The sequence below is a fragment of the Protobothrops mucrosquamatus genome, unplaced genomic scaffold (genome assembly GCF_001527695.2).
Source record: "Protobothrops mucrosquamatus isolate PMUCROS unplaced genomic scaffold, P.Mucros_1.0 scaffold876, whole genome shotgun sequence".
Classification (NCBI taxonomy): domain Eukaryota; kingdom Metazoa; phylum Chordata; class Lepidosauria; order Squamata; family Viperidae; genus Protobothrops; species Protobothrops mucrosquamatus.
In genome coordinates, this window is record NW_015387130.1 from 163,721 (window position 1) to 191,222 (window position 27,502).

Below are 27,502 nucleotides of genomic sequence, written 5' to 3' on the forward strand. Positions count from 1 at the left end.
AAACAAAAACTAGAGATCCATTTGTGGTGGTTGACAAGATGGTGCAAGATGATCTCCAAGGATCATATTATATGAGTTGATTCATTCTCAGTTTTTTTCCCTTGGCAGTGATCTTACATGTATTTATTTTATTTATGTTAATCCGTAGACCATGCTACCAAATTAACAGCTACCTACAATCTGGAATAGTCTACAGCACGGGTGTCAAACTTGATTGCGTCACATGACGTATCGTGACTTTTTTTGCCTTTGCGGAGCTGGGGTGGGTGTGGCCTGCACGTGACGCATCCGGCCCACAGGCTGCCATTTTGACACTTCTGGTCTACAGTCATGACTGTACTTTTATAAACTCCAGTTGTAATATCTTACTGGGTTCCAGTTGGTAGCCTATGAGGATATTGTAAATAGTTCAGATTATGAAGATAAATATCTAAGGATAGATAGAAATTGGCTGAAATCCCTAATAATCACTAACTTATTTGAGTTTTTGGCATCTTTATTCAAACCTTCAGAAGATTTGGTGAACCCTTAAGACTACAGTCACATTTTTTAAAAAAACTGACAACATTTAAGGCATCCTCTAATTGTCATAGTGGTCTACAAAAGCTTTCGGTGAGAAAGTCCACATAAAGGAAAACCTGAGAAATTGGTGGAAATAGCCCAATGGACTATTTGCACCTAGGATTGAACTCAACATGCACATCAAGCAACAACTTTATGAGGAGAAAGTCATGAGAAAGAAGGTTCAAGTGTTTTAAAATACAAGTCTCCCCATCCTTTATTCTTCTCAAATGAAGGAAAGATAGCCACACTAGAAACCAGGTCAGAGTTGATCTAGCCATCCAAGTTTACTCTGCTTTAATAAGTTGACACAAGGAATTAGACTTTGGCCTTTTGCGCAGTTTTCAGCGACAAATATGCAACTAATGGTAATTTAGAAATGGGAAAACCGTATACTTGCAAAATAAATATTTCCGGTATGAAATTAGGACATCTATGGCCTGTCTTAACAAATAGGAGAAAAATTGTTTTAGTGGCTGGAACGTAGAATGCCAGTTTTGTTCATAATTACAGTAAATTCAAATTGAAGCGAATCCATAAAAAAACCATAAATCTTAATATTTCTTTTTAAACTTTACTAATTTGAAATCCAGAAGCTATTTTGTGGCGGTGTGGTTTTATATTAAATTGGTGGCCTTAGTGTACATTTCATCTTCTCATTGTGTCTGAAATCTGAAGTTTAAAATTCTGTTTTATCAAAGCCAGTTACATATAATTATCAAAATAATGATTGCCTCTCTTAGTGGGAGAGTGTTTGGAACCCACTCTTCTCTATATTGAACAGCAATGAGACCAAAGTAATACTAAATATTTACTAGGAGGTGTACTAGAACATCTCAGTCCTTCGCCCATTAATATATGATGTGACAATACATGGGAACCACTGCCAAGTCTCCCCCTTTACAGGAAGAGCAGTCAAAGTAGTAAACTTTCTCTTTTTTTAATCTAATTTTGTGGCCGGCTAACTGAAACCTGTTTATCTGTTTTATCATATTTTGCAGTGGGGGATTGTCATACTTGATTCCAAATGGATACTTTGTCTGATTGGAAAAAGATAACAGCTGCTTTAAAAGAAACAGATATACATTTTAGGTGTGTGCACACCAAAGCTTCTTTTCTGCATGGCCTTACTTTATACTAAGAATTAGCCAGCAAGCCAAGCTTGAAGCTCAAGGGCACAGTTTTTCAAAGGTGTTCTACAAAACTCGAGGAGAGATTAAAGGCAAATAAGAGTTAATCCAAACACATTGTTTTCAGTCATTAGAGCAGATATGTCAAACTCGCGACGTCATGTGACGTCGCGCAACGTATCGGAGCTTTTTCCCCATTGCCGGCAATGGGGTGGGCGCGGTTTCCTCGTGACACGCCCAGCCGGTGGGCCGGCAGTTTGACACCCCTGCATTAGAGCCTCTTGATCAGATGTTCTAGGAATTTTTTTTAGTTCACCTGTTCTGGGGCCTGAAAAGGGTTTGCAAGCCTCTTTATTCCCAAGATCATCAGTGAGCTAGCAAGGCTGAGATAGTTAAATACTTATTGAGGAAGATCCTTTAATCACAGGAAACACAAGACGCTAGGACAGGCTTCCTTGTTAATTGACATTTTTCATAATGGAGCAAATCAATGAGCATTCCAGAAGAATCAGTGATTTTTAATCATATTTATAGATATGCGTGAGACAGAATTAAGTTATCATGATCAATGTGTAATCTTTGAAGATTGGAGAATGCCTTAACCTAGTAAAGGACGCGGCTGCTTGATGTTTCTGTCCCACCTGCAAAGCTCCGGTAATCTGGGTTAACAGAAGCCTTGCATGATAAACTGCAGCGTCCAAACAATCTAAATATTTTAAAAGCAAAGCGATCAAGAACTGGTTTTGGGGTCCAAACTCCTCAGTTGTGAATCTATGACAAAGTTACATCCCTCTGAGTTGAAGGGCCACATTCTCATAGTATTTCTTCTGATTTTTTTTAATGCTATTTGCAGGTTGCAAAAAAATAATAATTACAGATCGCTATTTTATCATGGCAGGTTCCACTATGCAGAGCTAATGGGTTACTCCTGATGTCACCATTATTATCCGTAGCAGTCCCTGTCTGTTTGTTTCTAGCTTCGATAATATGAGGTAATATAGTCTATGGCAGAGGTCTCCAACTTTTCCAGTCTCACAGACCAGAAGGAGAGCAGCTTCAAAATTGGTGCACGTCCATACACAGGGCGACGCACACTGGTGCAGCATTAGCAGCCTGTTCGTGCAGGTGGCATGCGCTGGGACCGTGCGCATGCGCAAATGGCCACGCACCCCACATGGTGGCTAGCAGTGCATGTGCAAACAGGCTGCGGACACCCGCCCCCGCTAGCATCCCTGTTCATGCCCGCATGCATGTGCAAACGGGGCCGTGGGCACTAGCGCAAGTGGAATGCGCATCACACGTTCGCGCACCCACACGCGCAAAAGTCAAGCCATTTCCGTGGCCCGCAGGCAAGGCCATAGGTTGGGAACCCCTGGTCTGTGGCACAAGTTTGTTAAGGTTGCTTCCCTCCTTTCTATTATTTTTTGCAGATGGAAAATTTTGACCACAGTGAATACTGTATATCTGAATATTTTTTTCCATAATAGGAAAACTGGAACAGGATGCAGGACTCTCTTGGGGACAGGGAGGGGGTTCACTGAAATAGAATTTTCTGAAAGTGATGCAGGCTGAATAAAAAGTTTAATAAGTAATTTCAAGTACTGTCTTAAGTATTAAATATTGTTACAGAAACTCTTACAGGAAGTATTTTAAAATTTAAATACAGTACTGCATTAAGGGTTCCACTTATTTTCTGTAAAAAGGCACACACGTCATTTCCAAATACACTTTATTTACTGCGCATTTTTTACAGTCTGTTCGTTCCATGTTATGTGCAATGTAAAAATCATTTTTTTTAAAAAAAAATTGCACAAATACACAGTGTATCTCAATTACATTCATTAAAAGCAGTCTTTTGGTTTCTGTCTGTGGTCAGCATTGCCAAATATTCCTAAAGTTCATCATGCTTGGAGTCTGTAAAAGAATTTAATGTTATTAATTCTGAATGCACATCACTACAAAGCAAGACAATGTTAAAACTGACCAGTATTCTCTTTCTTAAAATCATTTTCTCACCACTCCCTCGATCACCTTTTTAACTGGGCCGCAAATATTAGTCTACGCTCATGACAAGCTGATTAGTAAGAGAATGGATGGCAATCAACCCAACCTTCCTTAATGAAGTCTTCCAGATGCATTGCAGTACAATTTACACGCTTCCTACCCAACCTGGCTTCCAGCATTATTATAACAAGTCAGAGTCTATTCTAGCAGTGTGTAAAACATCTTGAATCCCAAACTTTGAAATAGTTGGAAGCATGGAACCTTCTGGCATGGTTGGAACCTTTTTTTTTTTTTTTTAATAAAGTTGGAACTTTTTTATAAAGGGTATTTCAAATTTGGAATACTTTGGGCCCTACTAAAAATGCCTTGCTTGTTAATGATACAGAGCAGTTCAAAATGAGCTATGATTATGTAGCTACATTTCTGAATAGGACAGGTGATAGATTCAAAATTTTATGCATGAATCAATCAATAGAAGGAGCGGCGTGGTGGCCTAGTGGTGAAGATGCTCGCCCCCCCCCATTTGGAGTGGAAGATGTTTTTCTGTCTCAGGATCCCAAAGGGAAAATATCTGCTGTGAACTTCACATAGGCATCAGGCCAGTAAACACTGGCTCTATTCAGTTGCCCTGACTCTCCCAAATTAAGGGATTACAGTCATAAAAAGAAAAAAAAATCAACCCATAGAAGAATAAATTCAATCTCACAATTCTAGGCTTATTATCCATAGGATAGATTATACACAAAGGATAGGAATATACACAGACTGAAAAATTTCTGGATTATATTACATGATTATTCCAAAAATTCTAAAATCTAGTGTCTGGGAATTATAACTAACCACCAGAAAAACATTTTCAATTGCTTATGTCCCTACATTACCTTATATAGGAACGAAACCTTTCCTGGGAAATACAAGGATTCAAGTGGAATTTTTTTTTAACAAACAAAAAAAAGCAAATCCAATTTATTATTAACTTTATCACTTTAATGGTTACAAACTTGGACATCATTACGTTATACCTGACACTGATCAACAAACTTTTAAGTGTTGGCAAGAGGCCTATAAATTTGACTCCTGACCAATTTTTAAAAATCATTCTATTCTTCAACTGCTGAATGCAAAAGAAATCAGTGCCTCATCCATTGAGCTTCAGTGCCTCTTTAATCTCATAAGAAAAAGGAGGAAAAACATGGTGCACTGCTAGTCAGTTTACGGTATAAGGTATGTGCAGCATCATGTAGAGTGTTCAAGATGGTGTATAGACACCGCAAAGCAATTCCCCTCTGTACAAGGGTAGGGCTTGCTCTAAAGTCATGTCCATCATCTTGCAGAGTTTGACCCATCCTGTAATAGGCTGCATGTTTCTGTGGTCATTTTGCAAAAGGTCTGGGCTGCTGATACAAAAAAGGCATTTGAGTACTACAAAACACTTCTCCCTGAGCACAAATGCCAACCAAAAGGTGATGCATAACACCTTAGATTCTGACCGGGTGCTCTCCTTAAGAGCTGTGATCTTGTATAGCCCTGGCACTATGTTTCTGAGTGGGAAAAGGGGGGGGAGTCCCAGGTAAATATTTGATATACTCCACTAAGCCAGAGAAGAATTTTGAAACTATTTTAACAGAAGGTGAAAATGAATATAAATTAAGATTAGTGTTGCTCAACTGCACTTGTGGAGTGCCCACCCTCTTGAGTCCCACCAACTGCATAGGATTATGGAGACATTAGAGATCTCCATGTAATGTTACCTCTTCAAGGCAGATAAACAAAACCAATCAAGTCCTCTTCTCTTCCCAGAGCAATTTCATGAGCTACGGAAGTTTCTGCTTTGCCTCACCTTTTGGATGGAATGGAGTCCCGTTTGTCTTCTCGTTTCTGATACGATTTAACAGCTTCTGTATTTCAGAGTCATAATCTGTCCATTCAGGAACAATCCTGACAGCAGCTTCTAGCTTAGGTTCCTTAGTTTTTGGATTGTTGCACTGAAATATGTGAATGGAAAAAAGGCTTACCACGATTTAAAGTCCAAAACAAAACCCTATCACCACAAAAGAAAAATCACCGTGAAAAGAACCGTACATATATTAAAATGAAAACGGGTGAATTGTAAATGAGCTATATTATCAGAAATGTTGCATGCTACAGCCCCAGTGAGATGATTAGTCCAGAACGTAAAAAATCCCAAGTTAAGTCGATAATATTTCCATTTCTAGTGCTTCCAAATGACAGCCGAGAAAAGAAACAAACCAAATTTGTTTTCCAAGTTTGCTATCCTTGCTATCTCCCTGTTCTCCAACACAGGATTTAGACTATGACGGCTCTCCAATTTCTTGAACTAAACTAAAGTATGCACCATTTTTGTTGCCCACAGTAGTATTGCACAAAGGAACTGTGCTGACATACTGGCAACTATTATGCAAATGATTCTGGGGGAAAGTTCATATTAATATTTTATAGAGAATAACTTGTCATGCTTTCCAATTGCTACCCTATTAAGTTTCAGGAACATCTGAAAAGCATCTGTCTCCAGCTCTCAGGAACCCTAAGCCCCTCCATTCAAATTTTTTTTTTGGACTGGCTGCTTCCCAACTGTCAGGACTACAATTTACAAAAGGCAAGGAGATGAATCTGGAAGAAATCTTTGATAATTAAATTAATAAAATAGATAAGAAATAGAAGCAGCCAATATATCACACTTTATATTCTGTCCCTTAATATTACAATAATCTCTTTTTGTTATAAAATGGAAAGTATCCACAAAGCTACTGCTCAGTTAGCATCTTGCTATGGCTTAATGGCTAATATGTGGGTGATCAGGCTTTTCTTTTCTTCTTCCAAGCTATGGGGTATAAAGTACAATTGAAATATGGAACAGTAATTCAAGATGCTTTGTGAGATAAATCCTATTGCTGCAAATTCAGACAGGACCCACAACGTACCACAATTTTATGATTTCCATGATTCAGCTGTTAACTTTTACATGTCACAAAAATGGAGACAGTATTTTGACTCAGAAACATCTGCATTACTACTAGTTAGATTCCAGGGGACAGTGGAAAAATGCTGCTCTGAAACTGCTTATAGTAGATCTTCCTTCATAACTTCACTCAATTTTACACCCACTCACCAGATCAATGGTTTTAGCCTTTTCTTTGGATTCATCACTGCACCAAGTTTCACACCATAGCCATTCTTGAGGGAGAGATTTAATAGGCACCTGATGAATCATGTTATTTGGAAGATCCTAAAAAGGTAAGATTTAGAATTGTTATTTGGAAAACAGTATGCTGTACATTGTACCCAATGTGGTATTTCCTGTGCAGGTTGAATTACAATTGTCATCAAGCTCAGACAATGCAGGCGTATTGGAGAATAACACTTGTAATCCAACCCTCTAAGAGGACCTTGGCTGCAGCTTGGGAAGAGTGATGAGATTATTATTATTATTATTATTATTATTATTATTATTATTATTATTATTATTATTATTATTATTATTATTATTATTATTATTATTAAGTTGGAAGGGACCTTGGAGGTCATCTAGTCCAACCCCCTGCTCAGGCAGGAAATCCTATACCATTTCAGAAAAATGGCTGTCCAGTCTCTTCTTAAAAACTTCCAGTGTTGGAGCATTCACCACTTCAGGAGGCAGGTTGTTCCACTAGTTAATTGTTCTAACTGTCAGGAAGTTTCTCCTTAGTTCTAGGTTGCTTCTCTCCTTAATTAGTTTCCATCTGTTGCTTCTTGTCCTGCCTTCAGGCGCTTTGGAGAATAGCTTGACTCCCTCTTCTTTGTGGCAGCCCCTGAGATATTGGAACACTGCTATCATGTCCCCCCTCGGCCTTCTCTTCATTAAACTAGACCTACCCAATTCCAGCAACCGTTCCTTTTATGTTTTAGCCTCCAGTCCCCTAATCATCTTTGTTGCTCTTCTCTGTACTCTTTCTAGAGTCTCAACATCTTTTTTACATCGTGGTGACCAAAACTGAATGCAGTATTCCAAGTGTGGCCTTACCAAGGCATTGTAAAGTGGTATTAACACTTCACGTGATCTTGATTCTATCCCTCTGTTAATGCAGCCTAGCACTGTGTTGGCCTTTTTGGGTTCATATTTAAGTGATTGTCCACTAGGACTCCGAGGTCCCTCTCACATATAACCTTACCTTAATTTTGTTTATTACTTTTTACTTTACTTTTGAATGTATACCCTACTCGAAAATACAGTACAAATTCACTCAGCAATAAAAAAATAAAAAATTCAACAATAAAATAAACGTTTTTAACAATTAAAAGCTTGGCAAGATGTGTCTTCCTAAATAGTGGAAGAAGAGGAGCAAGCACACCTCCTCAGTCTGAGAGTCTCGGGGGAGAAGACTCTTCCTCTTATACCCAGAGTCAAGCTTCTGGCACAGGAGCCTCTTCGGAAGGACTTCTACTGTCAGGTGCAGGCCACCAGAACCACTGGTGGTTAGGTGCGAGAAGATATTTTATCACTGATAAAATTCCAAGAATCTTGCCAGGCTGTCTTCCTTCCCTTGCTAAATGGCAGATATAGACCTCAGGCAGGGGTCCCCAACTCCTAGGTTTTGGCCCACTAACCGAGCCGTGAGCCGTTCAGAACTGGGTAAGTACATGCGCACATCCCCATTTGCACGAGCAGCGGGTGAGTGCATGTCCACCACTCGCGCAAATAGAACTGCATGCACATGCGTGCTCCCTTGCCATTTGTACGGAACCATCCAATCTCCTCCCCCACCAGTCCACAAAGCCAGGAAGTTTGGGGAATTCTGACCTAAGGGTTCAATTTCAGATGTTTCCTTCCCTGAACGGACTCCAAAGTGGAATGCCTCCTTTTTATTCTCCCTAGAGCAGATATGTCAAACACAAGGCCCGGGGGCCGGATGCGGCCCATGAAGTAGTTTCATGTGGCCCGCAAAGCCATCCTGGAAACAGTGAGGGAACAGCCCCCGCTGCCTTGGCCCTGGCCCAGGCCAGCCGGGAGCCAATGTACAATTTTGTGGTGGTCATCTTGGCATTTGCCCCGGTGGACCATGCCTTGGCACTTGCCCCAGTCCCACCCCCTTCTGCCAGAGACTCTCAGATCTGTCCCACTCCTGCCCAGGCCCCCACAGGCACGATTGACACGAATGATGTAGAACTGGCCACGCCCACCCAGTAGGCCACACCCACTCCATCCACACCCACCCAGTAGGCTGCACCCACTCTGGCCACACTCATCCGGGGCCCCCAGGACAACCGCAATGCTGATGCGGCCCTCAGTGAAATTGAGTTTGACACCCCTGCCATAGAGTGATCTGCTCCTTTTCAGCCACTGGTTCCACCACATCTGCTTATTGAAGTAACCAGACAGGTTCATCCCAGTGGGTGAGGCGGTCCCATAGATCAGACGTGTCAAACTCGCGACATCATGTGATGTCATGCGACGTATCGGAGCTTTCCCCCCATTGCCGGCAATGGGGTGGGCGCGGTTTCGTCATGATGCATCCAGCCCGCGGGCCGGCAGTTTGACACCCCTGCCATAGATTGTCTGCCTAAATGAGCAGCATCAGTCTTTCAAGACAGGTATCATGGGATTACTGTGCCTCAGCACCATGGATTGCACCGATTTCAATTACTGGGCCCTTTTCAAGGGTAGCTCCATATAAAGTACACCAGAATAGCTGATACAGGTTGTAAATAAGGTCCCGTCACTGTCAGGAAGATTTGCAGTTGATTTACTAGATATAATATTGATGAGCACATTCCTTGTTACAACTGCAGCCTGAAAGTCCAGTGACACTGGTGGTGTGTGTGTATGTGTGTGGTGTGTAAACAGTTCCAAATGGTAAACATGCTTTCTTGAAGGGACCGGGGGGGGGGCTGCAACCTCATCCAGAACATGTTTCACCTCAGTCCATTTTCTCTACCAGCAAATGGATTTGTATGGATTTAATTTTAAGCAATGTTCAAGTTACTGATTGTTTGAGGGAGTTGAAAGGGAGGGAAAAGCGCAGTGAGAGTATCATATTCTAAAGCTTTTCGGTAAACTTCCCCAGCACTTTGCTGTACATGTTAAAACAAGACAGGAGACAAGATGGAGCCCTGTGGAACATCACACATCAGTGATTTTAGGTGTGGAGTAGCAATATCTCAACATCAAGGTCTGGGCAAAAGTTGACAAACTCAGTGTTTCCAAAGCTCCAGGGATACTATGACTGATGATATCAGAAAGCATCAAGAGGTCCAATTAGTAGGATTGCCTCCCCCACCCCCCCTTTAGTTATAGCACTGTTATCTAACAAGGCAACTGTGAGGCTGCCATGGCCTCAAACAGTGTCCCAATGAAATATATGGGAGACTGGCCTGTAATAAGAGAGATCTTCCAGGTGACCCCAAAAGTGCTTTTCCAAAAGGCAACTGGACTTTCTTGTTTTTTTTTCCCTTGAAAACAATTTGCTTCTAATCCAGTACATTAACAGTATCCCTATACTACACAGTCTTAGATACACAAACACAACAGCCTGAGGCTTCACTCATCTCTCAAGCAGGTCTCTATAAATATGCCAGTTCAGCACTTTTGAACCACAATTAAATCTTGGGTAACAGAGGTTTTTCTTGGTAACATATATTATGGATTATAGCATACCTGATCTAGGTTGGATAAACTGTTTGGATCCTGACTAAGTGCTTGATATTGACCTCTAAGCCTGTCGCCTGCAGCAATCCTCCGGAATATCTTCAGATCCACAACATATAAAGCACTACAAAAAAAACCCAATAAAGATTATGACAGTGCATTAGGGCTCGTTTCTCGCCCTTGAAAAATGGGCTATTATCAAAATATTGCTAATATCACTAGTTGAAATATATAAAAAGGACACAATGTTTCTATGTTTTGCCATGTCCTTTAGTGAATCCCATTCAATGAGACTTTCCATGCATAACTTTTGACAGAAAAATAAAGGCTATTAATTTTTATACACTGTACATGGAGAGGGAAGAGAAACAGATTTGCATACTTTCCCTACCTGATGTGATACTTCTTCTTCCCAAGATGTGAAGCCCAATATCCTGACTTCCAGAAACGGTAGCCATCCATTTCTCTACGACTATCACAGAAAGGAGTGTAACCATAAGGTGCACCTCTTAAGTTTAGATCGCGGAGTTCTTTCAGATCACTTCTTACAATCTAAATATTGGAAGGAAGCAAGAAGGGGCTATAATTCCTGGCTATAACTGTTATTAATTATAACTGCTATTTATATATTTTCTACATTCCTAAACCACCCGTCTTATTCATTAAGCTAGGTTTTCCATGATCCGCCATATATCTTAAAATAGGTTCACCTCGGTCATTGTGTTATGTTGCTTACTACATATTAATTAATGAATTAGCATCTAAGAGTATGTCAGTGTTTTGCAGATCCTTCAGAGTGGCTGAGAAGAGAGCAAAGTGTTTGGATGGTCTTCAGATTATGAATACTAGCTTGCCCAGAATAGTGTCAGCATACTTCTGCTAATGCAAGTTTGGTTATGCTTGTGACCTACTGGCCAAAATGTACCAAACACTGACTGGCATTGCCCTTACCATTAGCAGGGAATGCTAGATGTGGCACAACATCCCTGTGCTGAACGACAAGGCGGTCCTCATATTATCTATTTACTAAAAAGTAGATGAGAAACTTTTGACCAATCAAAGGGCTGCCATATAGGGGAAGACTAAACCGCTAAGGCATTTGGTGGCAGTCATTCCAGTATGGGAGACAGCAATTTGGATAAAAGGAAAACATGGAAAAGAGCATGAATTAATCACTGAAATGAAAGGGGTAAAAAAATGCCTCCATGAAACCAAGAGAAAGAAGGGTACCTGAGTGAAGGTGGACTGACCTTGTGACTAATGACTATAAGCAGGAAAGTGAAGATACAGGTTTAATAAGAAATGAAATGAATAAAATATATGTCACAAAGTATGAACTATAATCTAGGATATTACTAGTAGGCATGAAAATAAGTAAAACTGCATATTACCTCCAGGTGATAATGGAGAAGCAGACATTACCGTGTTTCCCCGAAAATAAGATTCAATCTTTTTTTTTTTGCCTCCAACAGAGGCACCAGGTCTTATTTTCGGGGGGTGGGGTCTCTTTTCCACTCATCTCTGACACCAACAGCCCCACCCAGCCGGCCCATTTCTGCGACTGAAGGAGCAGCTCATTCTGCAGCTGAGAATGGAGCTCCGGCCTGCATTTTGCAGTCAGACGCCTTTCCGGAAGGCCACTGCAGCTGTGTATCAAGCTACGGATTGAATCCATAGCTTGGTTCTCGGCTGCAGAGGCCTTCCGAAAAGGCCTCTGACTGCGAAATGCAGGCTTGGGGACACCGCAGAAGAAGTGGGCCGGCGAGGAGAGGCAGGCTGCAACAGTAAGCGGGTGCATGGGGCATGGGGCAGCTCCACATCCCCACCCCCGCCCTAGCTTGATTTTTAGGCGTGCACCTCGCCCCAAAACTAGGGCTTATTTTTGGGGTAGGGCTTATATTATGCCCACCCCCAAAAATCAAGCTAGGGCTTATTTTCCAAATAGGCCTTACTTTTGGGAAAACATGGCAGTTTTGAGAACAAATGTGCATTATGAATGAATGTAATTCAGGATGAAAGAAAATTGTTAGAAGAATTGAAGGGTACACAGAAGAAGTGACTGGGCTTTTTGAAACCTCAACAATGAATGAAAATGAATGAATGAAAGAAAGAAAGAAAGAAAGAAAGAAAGAAAGAAAGAAAGAAAGAAAGAAAGAAAGAAAGAAAGAAAATGTTGATAATTTGGCAAGCACCTACTTAAAGAGCTGTTCTGCATATGTGTTTAATTCATTCAAAGGAATGAATAAAAATTTAAAAATGGGAATAATTTAATTGCTAATGATAAAATACAGAGAAATAGTGAAGGATACCAAGAGGAAGAGAAGTTTTGGAAATGGGATAGACCAGGGGTGTCAAACTGCCGGCCCACGGGCCGGACGCATCATGATGAAACCGTGTCCACCCCATTGCCGGCAATGGGGAAAAAGCTTTTTTTATAGGGCCAACATGGTATCTTGGGAACAGTGAGCATTGGAGAAAAGAAATAAGTGAAAGAAACAAAAGAAAAATGAGTCCTGTATGACTTTCTGCATAGGAAATATGAAAAAAGAATGTTTGATGCAAATGTTAAAGCCAAAAGGACTGTGGATGAGAAGAAAGATATTATGTAATATACATAACATGAAGAAAATAGCTGCAAAGAAAACAAAGGGGATGTGAAAATGTTAAGATTAGAAGAGGAAGAGAAAAAGGCAGAGCAATTTTTATGGAAATAACCAACTGCAAAAACTAGAGATTGTGCCTGAGAAAGGTTTTGACAGAATTGATTGAAAATACACAAGATGTGATAGTAAAGCAGAGAGGCTTTATACCAGAATTTTGCTCTTCAGAAAGTTATTCATAAATGTATAAATTTGAGAAAGCAATTGACCACATGCTTACTGAATGCAATGCATGTTTCTACAGTTACTTATTATATTTATGGACACACACACACAAAGCTTAGAGCAATGTTACAGGTGAATTGGCTGGAGCATTAATGAACATTTATTTTTGTATGCAAATGATGCTACATTTTTGGCCAAGAATCTAAATAATTTATAGTGAATGTTATGCAACAGCTTATATCGATCTGAAAATGCATCTATCAAAGATTAGGAGAAAACGGAACAAGCAACTGCAATGCATAAATTGCAATTAAAAATTAGAAAGCAATTAGACAAATTTTCAAGTCAAAATGTGTCAAGTACCAAATGTGCTGCAATAGGAAGAAGGGGACGGCTGCAGAGAACAGACAGAAAGTCAGCCATGCCAGGAAGGGAGCTGCAAAAGGAAACGGGACAGCCACAGAGGGCGGACAGGAAGTCATTCCCAGCCAAAAGAAAGGGTCATGTGTTAAGTCACATGGTTTGCTTGTTTGGTAGTCATTGTTTTAGTACTCAACGTGCCTTCCAAAACCAATTGAGGACAAGTACCAAGTTACCATTATATCTAGAATTAAGCATGGACAAAGGAAAGCAAGGTCAATTAAAACTGTCATATTTTAATCTGCCTTGTTACCTGATCAGCATCAACAAATATTATTTTGTCCACAGCCAATGGGAAGAGAACATCCAAGAAGAGAATTTTATAACCCCAGATGATTCTTTGTTTTTCTGTCTCCTGATGAAGCCAGTGGGGCCATTTGTATTGTACAAGCTCATAATCAAAGCCATATTCTTTAGCCATATGAGGTATAAGCGCCTACAAAACAGACATCGAGACAAGATAAGCTATATCCTCATTGTTCCCGGCACAACAAACTGGTCAACGTCACATGAAAAGTGCATGTACAGAGTCTTACTTATTGTTTTCCATGCCTGGATATTAATTTAATGTGGTCAGAAATGAGAGAACTCTCCTTTCTGCAAAAAAAAGGCAATACTGCATGATTCAGATTTTTTTCAGGGGAAATGTTTTATTTTTCTGCTGGAAATGTTTCTGTTGGAAATGTTTTATTTTTCCTGGGAACAGAGCTCCTGTCTTCCTTCACAGGGTTTTAATGTTAATTTTTGCAACTTCTCTGTCCCTCAGATCATCCATATGATCACAATCTATAATCAAATTGGTAATCATGAATGAGAACATTTCCTCGGTATGATGCAGATGGCCTTTCAAATTATCCACATACATGTCACAACAGCAGCTATTCAAGGAGCAGATTGGCAGTTGCATCTTAACTTCTGGCAAGGACAATAAACAATAAAGCAATTAGGCCATAAACTCAGATATGTATAAACGTATACCATGTCTTTGACAACAATTCACCATGTCTTTGGCAACATTTAAATACTGAGCATTTTTTTAAAAAAATGAAAGCTTGATTAAAGCTTGTCAGGGATGAGTAAAAGCATGTTGGGAGTAAGAGAGATGTGAAGCATTTAAGACAGGACCAACCTCCTGAGTTTACAGGAGTCATTTGACATGACAAATACTGGCAAGAAGAACATCAGTGATGAGAGAGTGATGTCCAACATCTGAAAAGTTACTGAATAGACCAGTGATGGCGAACCTTTTAGAGACCGAGTGCCCAAACTGCAACCCAAAACCCACTTATGCATCGTCGGGTGCCGGGTGGGCATGGCCCATTGGATGGGTGTGACCAATTGGGTGGGTGTGGCCCATTGGGTGGGCGTGAATGCAGTGGTAACAGCAGACTGGGTGGGACTAAAAAGTTCAATCAATCAATTCCAACTTTGCAAGATCTTTTTTTTTCCCGCGAGAAGTTGAAATTGACTGATTGAACCTTTTTTTTATTTGCACACGGCAGCGGAGACCTAAAGCGAAAAGGTTTTATAAAACCCAGCTGAAAGCCTAGGACTGGGGCGACGGCGCGCGTGCCCACAGAGAGGGCTCTGAGTGCCGCCTCTGGCACCCATGCCATAGGTTCGCCATCACTGGAATACACTATCAATATATGATGGGTCAGTCTTGTTCCAGTCAAACTCTGTACATGAAATAGGAAAGCCAACTGTCCTTTGCCTAAAGCAGCAAAATATAGTACACCTCTGCTTTAGATAGGGCTAGTTCAAATGTAACAGAACTTAAGATATTCAAAATAATCACACAATACTTTTGTATTCAAAACTAGAACCACCTCAAAACTTCAAACTATTTCAAAAGTTCAAAATTAGAACTATTATTATTGCAAGTTACTTATTTAAGTTAATCTATTGTAAATAAAACCCAGAACTGGACTGCTTAAGTAAGCTAAAACTGACATTGATGCTTTGCAATTAGAAGAGCCAAGATCTGTCTTGATTAAAACTGCAGTGGATTTTAAAAGTGAAATACTGTGCTTACTTTAAATGTAGGTGAAAGGTAATTTTTCAGAAACCAAAATTTTACTGGTGTCTTTGTGTGGCGTAGAACTGAAAGCATCATAATTCTGGAAAACAACAATAATAAAACAAGAATAATCAGTCATGTCCGCTTTGAGAAATTCACAGCACTCATGATTGACTCAATCATGGGCAATATGTACACTATTTTACAGAGATTCCAAAAAGTAACTTTATAATAACCTTTTTCCCCCGAGGATGGGCTTCAGCACAAGTCTGAAAGCTCGGAAGACTAAACCTCTGGTCCCAGTGACTGACCCAGATTGGATCCTGCTTAACTTTTTTTCAACTAAGAATAAAATCAATGTAAGACTGTTTAACTATTCAAATCTTGCTTTAAGAACCCAACTAACCAGGTTCCCTATATTCAAATCTCCCACGTAAAGTATTCTTCATCAGTTTCAAGGTTAAAGTACATAGGAATATATACACAGCCAGGCACTCTGGTATGGCTCAACAACCCCTTCACCCAAATCCTTCAGATACCTTAAAAAGCGCTCATATAAATGGCCAGAAGCAACAGAAAATATATTCAGTACATCAATTTTCTTCTCCAGATTTGCTTTCCATGTTCGTCCTGTAAAACTTGAAAAATATTTTATTCAGTTTGTATTTAAGACATATAAAAGGGATCATCTTGCATTATTGAAACAAGAAAGGGGGGAAAGATCATATCAGAAGGGAAAAAAAACAGACTATTATAAAGTGCACAACTATACATTCTTTAAGACCAAAACAGAGTCTCCAAAGATTTATGTGTCTAAGCTTCTATGCTGTTCTAATAAACAACAATGATTTACAATACTTATATACAGTTATTGGAATTGAAGCAATATACATACCAAAATCAAATGCTAATTCAAAGCAATACCTGAAACTAACTCTTGCCAAAGTGTGGGATAGTCTTCCCAAGAGAAGCTCCGTATCAGAACTTCAGTGGTTGAAAAAAATGCTGACTTGACCAGATTAGACTAAACTAGACTAGATTAGAATCATAGAGCTGGAAGGAATCTTGGAGGTCTTCCAGTCCAACCCCCACCTATGCAGGAGACCTTATTCTATCCTGGATAAATGGATCTTTTCTTGAAAAATCTCCTGTGATGGAGCACCCACAACTCTGGGAGGCAAGCTGTTCCAATTGATTAATTTTTCTTACTGTCAGGAAAATTTTCCTTAAGTTTCAGACTGAATCTCTCTTTATAGATCCTCCACAGATTGCTTCTTTTCCTTCTCTCAGGTGCTTTTAGAATAAGTCGACCCCCCTGTTTTCTGTGACAGACCCTCAAGTACTGGAAAACAGCTATCATGTCACCCTAGTCCTTCTCTTCATTAGGCTAGATATACCTAGTTCCCTTAACTATTCATCATAGCCTCCAGACTCATCATCTTTGTTTCTCTTCTCTGCACTCCTAGGGTCTCGGCAAGATTTTTATATTGTGGTGACCAGAATTGGATGCACTATTCCAAGTGTGGACTCACTAGTGCAGTATAAAGTAGTACTATCAGTTCTTGTGATCTTGATGCTATCCCTATGTTATTGCAGCCTAGTGCTGTATTGGCTCTTTTGGCAGCTGCAGCACATACTTAAGCAATGGTCCACTAGGACACCTAGTTCCCTCTCACAGTTAGTGCTGTTGAGCCAGGTACTGCCTATTCTATACCTGGGCATTTGTTTTTTCCTGCTTCCCCATCACCACCATTATCATCATCATCCTATATCAACTACATCCTAGAGAAGCCAGGGATCCTACTTATTTTGGTTTCCCCAGTTTAGCTAAACAAAATGAGAAAAACTGAAAGAACTTCCTTCATAGGACAAGATCATTCTTTACCTAAAGAATGAGAGCCCATCTAATAATATTACAGAGATAATAAACCAGAAATGCTCCTCACCGACCAAGTTTCTTGGCTAGACCCAAGTAAAGTCCAACCAGCTTACCTGGTCATGGAATCTTCCTCCTCTTCTGTTGTTACTTCACTCAGGAGATCTTCATTTTCACTGTCAGGTTTTTTCTGTACCTACAGATCAAACCAAACAATATTTTCAGCACAGACAAAACAATCAGCAATTTCCATTATAATCACATTAAATGTTGATTTAATTTATCAATCATCTAAGCATTTCAATCTTCAATTGCCAGCATACATACTTGAATTCTGATGATTTTGCTTCTAAAACTATTTAATACTACAATAATTTCTTCTTGACTTCCAGAAGAATCTGTTCCTTCATGCCTAGAGAGGAAAGAAAGTAAGTTATCTGCAAATAAAAATTAGATATAATAATTAGTTTTTTTTTTAAATTATGGAACAGTTTGCTCAGCTGAGAATGAAAATCCCTGCTTTCCAGTATACTAATTTAGGAATTTTCCATATTTATATCCTTTCAGAGAAGTTGTAGCAGACATTTGCATTTTGGGGATCAGTGCAGGAAGGCAGAAATGTTCAAATCAATTTAGGAAACCATCTACCAGGGGCATACACAAAAATCTACATTTCAAAGGCAATGTTTTGCAATTAAGACAATTTGATACAAAATCTATGTTATCAGTATCTACAAGCCACAACCTTCTTAGTAAGTCATTGCCTTCAGAATGAATCTTCTTAAGATTTAGAATATTATTCTTAAACACATTTTAAAAGGAAGAATCCAAGACTGAAGAATTCAGTGTGCTGAAGCCAACCAGATAATTCTAACAAAAAAATAATTCCAGGATCTCTTGTAACTGTTGTTGATTTCATCTAATACTTTCTATTTTTATGCAGAACACTAATTTGCAGACAAACACTAATAAGTAGATTTAGTTATTTTTCTGCCTGGTAGGTAATCCATATTGTGTGGATGATATACTGTATGCTCTATCAAGCCTTATAATTCAATATAAGAAAGAAAAAATATATTCTTGCTTACTGGGAGGAAATAGCATTGTCTACATAGGCTTGATTTGTGCAATTCCTTCCTCTCTAACAATAAAAACCAATTTTCCTTCTTTATCACGGTTGCAGAGTCCTGGGGTCATGTGATCAGCTTTTGCAACCTTCATTCAAGCAAAGTCAATGGGGAAGCCAGATTCACTTAACAACTGTGTTACTAATTTAACACCTGCAGTGGATTCACTGGCAAGAAAGGTTGTAAAATGTAGCAAAACTCACTTAACAACTGAAATTTGGGGCTCATAAATCAAGGATTACCTGTAATCTTCTGTAGAACAAATAGAGGGAAGGTACATTAATTAGCTCTATTCGTTTTAACACATCAAAGTATTTAAGAAACTGTGGTTTGGGGAAAGTAAAGCTGATTCACTATAGAACACTGCAAATTATTCCCCTAACCCCCCCCCCCCCAAGATTTGCTTGTTTTTAACCCATTTTAAACTATTTCAGGTTCACATATTTTTAAAACAGCAGGTGCTGTTTTAAAGGCAGGTGCTGAAAGGAGAAATAAAAGAGGCTGCTACCCATATATATTCCAATTAGTGGAATATCAGCAGTTATTTCAGAAAGTCTTAATTCTTAATGAATTAAGAGGTAAACATCTCGAGTCAAAACAAAACAAAGAAATCCCAGCGTGTCACTTTCTATTCATTTTGAGTGAAACCTTACAAGCCAGCTTGGGAAGAGGCAGTCTGCTCTTTAACCAAGGGGCTGAAATAAGAGGCAGAAGGCTGTCAGAGAAGGTTCCTGCACTGACCAGGGGTTGGACTTGAAGCCCCAAAGTCTCTTTGAATCTTTAGATTCTAAGATTCTAGGAAACTACTCCACTTTGTTTTTGACTGCTGGTTTCCATTTTAGAACCCAAATGTTAAAAGATGAATTTTACTGCATCAGTTTACCATAGAAATATAGCAGTGCTATAGGGCATTGCACACCAGAACAACTAGACTAGGGGTAGGCAACCATGGCTCTTTTATGACTCGTGGACTTCAACTCCCAGAATTCCTGAGCCAGCATGGCTCAGGAATTCTGGGAGTTGAAGTCCACGAGTCATAAAAGAGCCATGGTTGCCTACCCAAGGACAGTTTTTTTCCCCATACCTTCACTCTGCTTAACAACTAATTCCTACATTGTCAAATTACTTAGTAAAGCTGTATTACTATTATTCTCCTCATCTTTCCTATTACGTATCCTTATCTTCTAATGACTATAACTTTGCTGCTTGTATCTTACAATGTATATGTATTATTTTAGTATCCTAGTATGATTTACATTGTTTGCTTAGCTAGTAATCTATGACTATCACTAAGTGTTACATCTTATGATTTATGATGAAGTGTTGTATTTTATGATTCATGATGAATGTATTTTTATGTTGCTTATTATCATGATTTATCACTATTACTTGTATGTACACTGAGAGCTTATGCACCGGAGACAAATTCCTTGTGTGTCCAACCACACTTAGACAATAAAGAATTCTATCTACTCTGTAAGTGTCACCAAGATGAGAAATTAAATAGGTGGGATTAAGGATAAGGAGGCCTCTACTATTTCACCTCAATTATGGAATTTCTTTCCTGGAAAGTTGGTCTGTAGCTAACACTGTAGTAAGGAAATGGCATCAACTGAGAGAATGCAGGAACTCACAGAGCAATATCGCAGGAAATTAACTGATTCCCAAGACAACACAAGGAGGAAGCAAACTATGTCCAATTTTCAGAATTCCTAGTTCAAACTCTGAAGGTGCCTAATAAAATTATAAGTAAACAGACAAGCTCTAGATTTAGTTGCAAGTGAATCACAATGGTTAAACTGAAATCCTGTCACGTGAGATTCCAAATTTAGATCTGCCGTCATTCTTAGCAACGCAGCATAAGGATTCTAGTTAACAGGTGCAGTTTCTTCTAACTTATGATCTTATCATGAATAACATGTCTAAAGGACAGAGCAATTTTTTTACAAACAAAAGAGTCGAAATAGAAGGCAGAAAGCTAATGAATTTCTAGTGTCAGACTGACCCATGTAAGCTATGTTTGAGTCTCATGAAGTATTTGGCTATAAGCTGTACTTTGTTAATTTTACGTGTGTGTATCGTTGTTAAGCTTATTTATGTGAGGAGAGAGAAAGAAGGGGAGAGATAATATGAGGGTATGCATACACATAAAGCTTACACACACACTTTCATTTCAGTCCTAGACCACAGCACATACAGTATATATACTGTACCAGATAACTATAAAATTACCTGCAAAAAAGCCAAATAACACAGTAGCTTTAAAAAGAGAGAACCACCTCAATTTTGACTTAAGAACAAATTCTACAAACCTAAGCCATGACAAATAAGCAATTTTACACCACTCCCGTTTCAGCTTATCTTTTCCTTTACTTTAAAAAAGGTTCTGATTTTATTTATTTAATGAACTTATACGGCCACTTATCTCCCATAGTGATCATAGATGATTCATAGCAACCAATAAAAACAGGAATAAAAATAGAACAATCCTTCCTGCCAGTTGCCAGACCAACCAGATTACTGACTCAAGTCCCATCCTAGCACAATGCTTGGAGGCAGAGCCAGATTTTTATGGCCTTCCAGAAGGTTAAAAGGTTTTATGTAATTTATCGGTGTAAGTTATATATTTGGGGTGTATTTGGGGTGAAGAGGAACAGGTTGATTAACCGACTTGGGGGCTCCATTGCTAGAGGTTTTCAAGAAAAGCTTGGGCAATGATTTGTCCAAGATAGTATCAGGACTCCTGCCTTGGGAAAGTGGATGGACTAAAAGACCTCCAAGGTGCCTTCCACTCCAATAAAATTCATTTATATTTACGTTTTGATTCTCAACTTTGCTATGAAGCTTGGTCGTGGGATACTCCAGAAGCTGCTAAAATACAATTTTCTGTATTCCAGATTATCAGCCTTGCAGGCTGGATTGTTGGGAGTTGTCTCAGCCATGGCAGCTCCTGGCCAACGTGGCTTGCAATCTAGACTTGTCTTCAGATTAAATTGAAAACCTGTAGACTTCTGATGTTGCCTAACTCTATGTCCCAGCATTCCCCACCATTGGCCAAATAACTACTATTAAGAGCTGTAGTACGGCTGTGTTAAATAATGAAATTCCTTCATGAAATGAAGTGGTGAAACAGAAAATGGAGCAAAAGGGTCATGTCTAAGTTAAGAACATTTAGCAAACCTCAGTAAAAGGAGAAGAAGCAGAGCAAATCAAATTAGTCCAAGATGCCAACTTTGATGTATCTTTGGAATCTGCAAAATGAACATCATCTTTTGCTGCTGTCTTCAAACTATTTCTCTTCACACACACCCCTCTAGTTTATCTTCAAGTCAACATAAAATATGCTTTATATTTATAACTGTTAGATTATAATTATGTCTTACTGAAATATTTCATAGATTTCTTCAGATCTTCCTTCACGTAATCTCAAAATCCAAGACCCTGGGTTGGCTTTTAATTGAAAATATCCCTGCAAAGCAAGCAAACAAACCAACAAACCAAAAGTCTTAGTGGATTTAGGAATTTCATCCCAGAAACTGACTCCTCAAACACAGATGCCAAACAATTGGTGAAATCTACCCTTTCTGTTTGGATTTTGCATCTTAATTAAGGCAAATACATGCACAAGCATTGTAGTATTCTTTTATATTTTAGTTATTATATTTATGCATTTTCTCATTTATTTACACAGCAATCTTGAGAGGGAAATTTCATTGACAAAAAATGACTGGTCCATGACTGAATGGGAATTTGAACTTGCTCTCCTTGATCTAAATGGAATACTAACCACCAAGAAGAAATGATCTAAAATAGATTCTGATGCTGGATCTTGAATCAAAGGATCAAATCTCCCTCATTTCAGGTGAGAAAGTAGATTTTTCCAGATACTAGAATTAACAGGCTGCTTTTCTTTTTATTGGAAGCCAAGATTGCTAAAATGTAAAGGATCTAGAAAAGAAATAAATTAATGCTGCTACTGTTATGTATGAAATTGTGAGATCCAACCTGGAAACAAGGAGAAATTTTCTGTCAGTAAGACAGAAAATGGAACAGCTCGCCTCCCAGAGTTGAGGGTGCTCCATCACTAGAGATTTTCAAGAAAAGGTTGGACAATCATTTGTCCGAGATGGTGTGAGGATTCCTGCTTCAGGCAAAAGATTGGACCAGAAGACCTCCAAGGTCCCTCCCAACCACATGAAATTCATTTGTATTAACATTTTGATTCTCAACTTATAAAGTTTGGACATGGGGTATTCTAGAGGCAGCATTCAACCTGCAGATTGGGCTATTGGGAGTTGTCTCAGCCATGGCTTGGGCTAAGCAAAGTTGAACTTGGTTAGAATTGAATGGAAAATATCCAGAGTAATCAGAACAATAATCTAGCCTGGGATATTGAAAATAATCCTATAAAATGGCAAACCAATTCTATTCTGCTACCAAGAAAGCATCATGTCTGCATCTATGAAGTTAGCAGGAGGAGCTCAATTTGAAGAAGTTTGCATTGACTTTGAGGGAGTGTGTTCCCCTATTTTAATCACAAGAAGACTGGAACTTTCCATTTCCATTTCTTAAACAGTTTTCTATACATTTAGCCACACTTCAGTCTGTGCAGAGGCCAACAGTATCATTCTCCACATGGACCAAAACATGGGAACTATGAATGCTTCATTGTAGACATGCACCACTTAAAATCAGCCATTCAGTGCACAGTCCTGAATTCCACCTTTTTGCAACAACTTTTCAAAGGATTTTGAAGATCCTATCCAAGACTTTGGGGACAGGACTGTCATGTAATCCTGGGGCCACAAATTCTACATCTGATTATATGATAACACTATTCTAAGATATTCTGCTCAGGATATATTTAATGGCATGGTTAAAATGATATATCTTTTATTATAATATTATATTCTGATCTCATGTAATTTATTAATCCAGATTACCAATTTCCCTAATTTATAAGTGGCATCTACACACACAAGTCTTAAGTATTTAATCCCTCAGTTTCAGTTTTCAGTATCTGATGTTATTCCATAAATAATCCCTTCTTGGTAAGAAAAACTATAGGATTCAATCAATAAAATAGACCATACCATTAATATTAGCAGACATATTAGATAAAAACAATGAGCATTTGCATAAATTACATACATATTCTCCTGCCTTAGACAGCACTTACCAGGTTGGCCATCACAATGGTATCAACTTTGAAAGGATTATTCCTTCTTCCAAGGGTGAATTGCAATCCCCGAGGTGGCTTCCTATTGCTCACATCATAGCAATGTCCTTCCAGCAACAAATATTCTAATTCATACTCAGCTGAAACCACCCCTTCTACCTGTGAAAATGCATTTTTTTAAAAAGACACATGTGAATAGTAGGAAGTATTGGACATATTGTAGCCATACACAGAGTGCTTACACTTGCTAGAGCCACAAATGTATTACTGTTGCTCAGTGCTTATACAATCTGTCTAATGAAGGATCTATGGCTGGATGTTTTCTGAAATTAAGTACCAGAGACATTTATCTCATTTTGAACTCTTGGAGAGAAGAAAATGTATCCTCCTCAATAATTTTGTTATTTTTTTAAAGCTGCAATTTCACGTCTGTTCCAAAGGCAATACATTTCCTCACTCAGTAAAAGTAGCAATTGCCACAGTAAATGAGAAATGTTGGTCTTTAAAGGGGAGGTAGAACTACTCTGAGGAGAATCATGGCTGGTATGGGCAATGATTGTGGTTCCTAGTCAATGAATCAGGGAATGTAGGGCCAATGTTGGTGGCAATGAAATAGTTTAAAATTTTCTGAGGTTTCTGAACAAGGACCCTTGAGGTTATTTCCCTCAAGGATTCATTGCCACCAAATTATGACAAAAAGAATACTGCCTGCTGTACCTTAGCTTTCTATAGTACTGAGACTAAGTGAGGAACATCATCTGAAATCTGGATGTCACGAGACTGCTTGTATCAAATTGTTTCATCACAGTAGGTGCACTGTGGGTCCCCTCCATTCAACATTGTCCTCTTGTTGGATCTAGGAAATGTGCCTTCTCTGTTGCATTCCCACCCACACCCACCCCTGAGATAAGGGGGCACCATCACTTCTGAAGTTCTGGAAAGCTTTGAAAATCTACTTTTGGTCTGAGGCCTGGGTTGATGTTTATGGCTTGTTGAAGGCTTCTGTTTTGCATTGTTGGTTTTATTGCTTATCAGATCATTTAAGTTTGGGCTATCTGACTGATTTTATCTTTTTTCTAGTTCTACATGCTGCCAAAAGTCCACTGGAGTTGGGCAGTCAATACATTTATACAAACAAATAAATAAACTTCAGATTCTATTCATATCTTCTGGTATTTTGCAAATGAAGTTGTTATCAAAGGTGCGAACACCACTTTAAATAAATGTAGCTAAAGTAACAGGATAACTATTCTTCAAACATTATGCATTCTATGTGCCTGGAATGAAAGTTTTTAAGAAAAATACAAGCCTAAAGTATCTGAAAAGTGAAAAAAATAAAAACAAATTGGCTATTACAACTTTTTGTACAATATGTTTAAGAACTAGTACTCACATCTTTTAAATGAATGTTGTCGAGGTCATAAGAACTGTTCACTGCTTCAACCAACCAACTTTCTGGAATTGCCATGTTTAGTGTCAGAAGAAGAGACTCTGGAATTTCAAGGAAGGTTGCTCCAGATGAAAGAGGAAAGAAATTATTGGACCCAACAGAAAGTTCTGGTTCCATAACTAAACGATAAAAGCTATAACCAAGGCAAAAATATAACTATTAAGAAGGCAAGGCAAAGCATAGAGCATTTTAGAGGGTTGCACGGCAATTTGTAAAAGCCTCAGAATGTTTTGCTTCTATTTCATACACATAGGATTGTTTGGCAAGTAATTGTGTAATATTTTACCTAGAAGTTCAAGAAACTTGAATGGGCTTTTTTCTCTGCTCTTATTTTTAATTTCTAATGCTTTATCTTTCTAATCTGGGTCCAATTATTGTGTTAACCTTTGACAAAGACAGTTTCTTCACTGTCAATCCAGGTCATAAAGCTTTTGGGGAAGTAATATATCCAGTTCAGGATACAACATTTCCCAGGAAAATGGATGTGTCTTCCTATAAGGAATGCAATGTACAGCACTAGTGTGAAGCTTGTTTTTTAAAGAGTGTAGCTTCTCTACATAAAAGGTTCAGGTAAAGGCAGGTTAATGTTGAGGGCTTAGTCATAGAAAAAAATGGGAAGACCAAATATTTAAGGGGAGGAAAAGAATCTGAGGATTTTGAGAAGAGACCTGCTTCTAAATATAAATCATATTAATGAAATGACCTCTAAAGATGTTGGAGACAATGAAAATGTGTTTATGTTTCATGAGCCCTATTATCATACATGAAACCGTTTCTTCAATAAAGACCATCTGTGAAAGTACTCTCACTTTGTTGGGTCCACTTTGGTAATAAACTTCTTCAGGTTACTTGCCTTTTCAAGGGTGTTTCTGATAGGTTTGATCTACAGTTCATGAACAGTCTCAGCTTCATGTTGACAATCTGACCAAGCACCTAATGAAAACAATTCCCATATTAAAGTCTTGCAAATTTTTCCATTTTTCTATTTCTATCCTTTTAATTTACATTACGTTCTTCAAATGATAAACAAATACAGGTAGTCCTCAACTTACAACAGTTCATTTAGTGACCATTCAAAGTTACAACGGCACTGAAAAAAGTGACTTATGACCATTTTCACACTTAAGCCCACTGTAGCATTCCCAGGGTCACGTGATCAAAATTCAGACACTTGGCAGCTGACTCATATTTATGACACCTGCTGTGCCCCACTTTATGCGACCTCCTGACGAGCAAAGTCAATGGGGAAGCCAGATTCATTTAATAACTGTGTTACTAACTTAATAGCTGCAGTGATTCACTTAACTCTGGCAAGAAAGGTATAAAATGGGGCAAAACTCACTTAACAAATATTGCAAACTTAGCAAAAGAAATTTTGGGCTCAATTGTGGTCATAAGGCAAGGACTACCTGTACATTATTTGCAAATTTACATGTTTCCACTTTGCCTTCTATCCTATTCATATTTACAATTTAATAATCAACTTTATTTAGGAATTAAGTCTTAGTAGAAATAATTCTTAGTATCCCTTTAATGATGTTAGTATGAGAAATGATAGCTTTATTATGAAGCACCTATCTGATCATAGGAAAATGAACCAAATAGAAAAGGCTAACACATCTTCAAGCTAGAAGGCAAGGATCCTGTGTGAAACTGCTTTTTTTGCTTTGTACTTTATTATTCCCAGCATAGTGTTATTTTGTTTTGTGATGTTTGTATACTGATTATTTTAACTCTTTACAAACTGCCTAAAGTGACTTGACATGTGAACAGTCTTAGAAATTGAACGAATATGCAACAGCTAGCACAATGCAGCAAAATAACCTGCATCTTGATTCTAAGGCAACTTGCTTTCTCTTTTTAATCCTAGAAACAGACCTAGAAGACTCTTCTTCTGATGAAGAGAAAGTTTCTTCATGGTAAGTCCAATTACCATTTTTGGACCCTGGAGATAGAGCTTTTGCTTGTAACACCAGTTTTTGTATATGACTCACAATTCAAGTTGTATCAAATCAACTTTAAGGGCTGCTGGTGGTTGGTTGTCTTGGATCAAGATTGTCTTACACCTGAACTTAGAGGATCCATGTTCAGAAATTGCTCTGTTCAATCTCAGACACATTGTAGCTGTTATGGACTAGCTGTATCATTGGCTCATGGGACAGAATGTCTAGGTGTTGCAGAAGTGCCACAGATGTTGCTCTCATATCTCCACTATGAGATCCACGGCCTTCTGAAGCTAAAATGGGGCAATCAGTCAATTGTGCATT

At 38.7% G+C, this 27,502-nt stretch overlaps 1 protein-coding gene across 1 annotated transcript in view; it reads right to left on the reverse strand.

Annotated features, from left to right (window-relative positions):
* Positions 1 to 3,403: 3,403 nt before the first annotated feature.
* The window catches only part of UGGT2 (UDP-glucose glycoprotein glucosyltransferase 2), a 72,596-nt gene continuing 48,497 nt past the window's right edge, over positions 3,404 to 27,502 (reverse strand). The window contains exons 26-39 of the mRNA XM_015819231.2: positions 26,089 to 26,168; positions 25,179 to 25,368; positions 23,786 to 23,944; positions 21,990 to 22,075; positions 17,807 to 17,891; positions 17,596 to 17,675; positions 16,143 to 16,241; positions 15,619 to 15,703; positions 13,837 to 14,019; positions 10,730 to 10,890; positions 10,348 to 10,462; positions 6,826 to 6,942; positions 5,536 to 5,680; positions 3,404 to 3,605 (exon numbers count right to left, since the gene is read on the reverse strand). Of these exons, the coding sequence (XP_015674717.2) occupies positions 3,583 to 3,605; positions 5,536 to 5,680; positions 6,826 to 6,942; positions 10,348 to 10,462; positions 10,730 to 10,890; positions 13,837 to 14,019; positions 15,619 to 15,703; positions 16,143 to 16,241; positions 17,596 to 17,675; positions 17,807 to 17,891; positions 21,990 to 22,075; positions 23,786 to 23,944; positions 25,179 to 25,368; positions 26,089 to 26,168 (1,608 nt within the window). The 3' untranslated portion in view covers positions 3,404 to 3,582. The remainder of the gene's footprint in view (positions 3,606 to 5,535; positions 5,681 to 6,825; positions 6,943 to 10,347; positions 10,463 to 10,729; positions 10,891 to 13,836; positions 14,020 to 15,618; positions 15,704 to 16,142; positions 16,242 to 17,595; positions 17,676 to 17,806; positions 17,892 to 21,989; positions 22,076 to 23,785; positions 23,945 to 25,178; positions 25,369 to 26,088; positions 26,169 to 27,502) is intronic.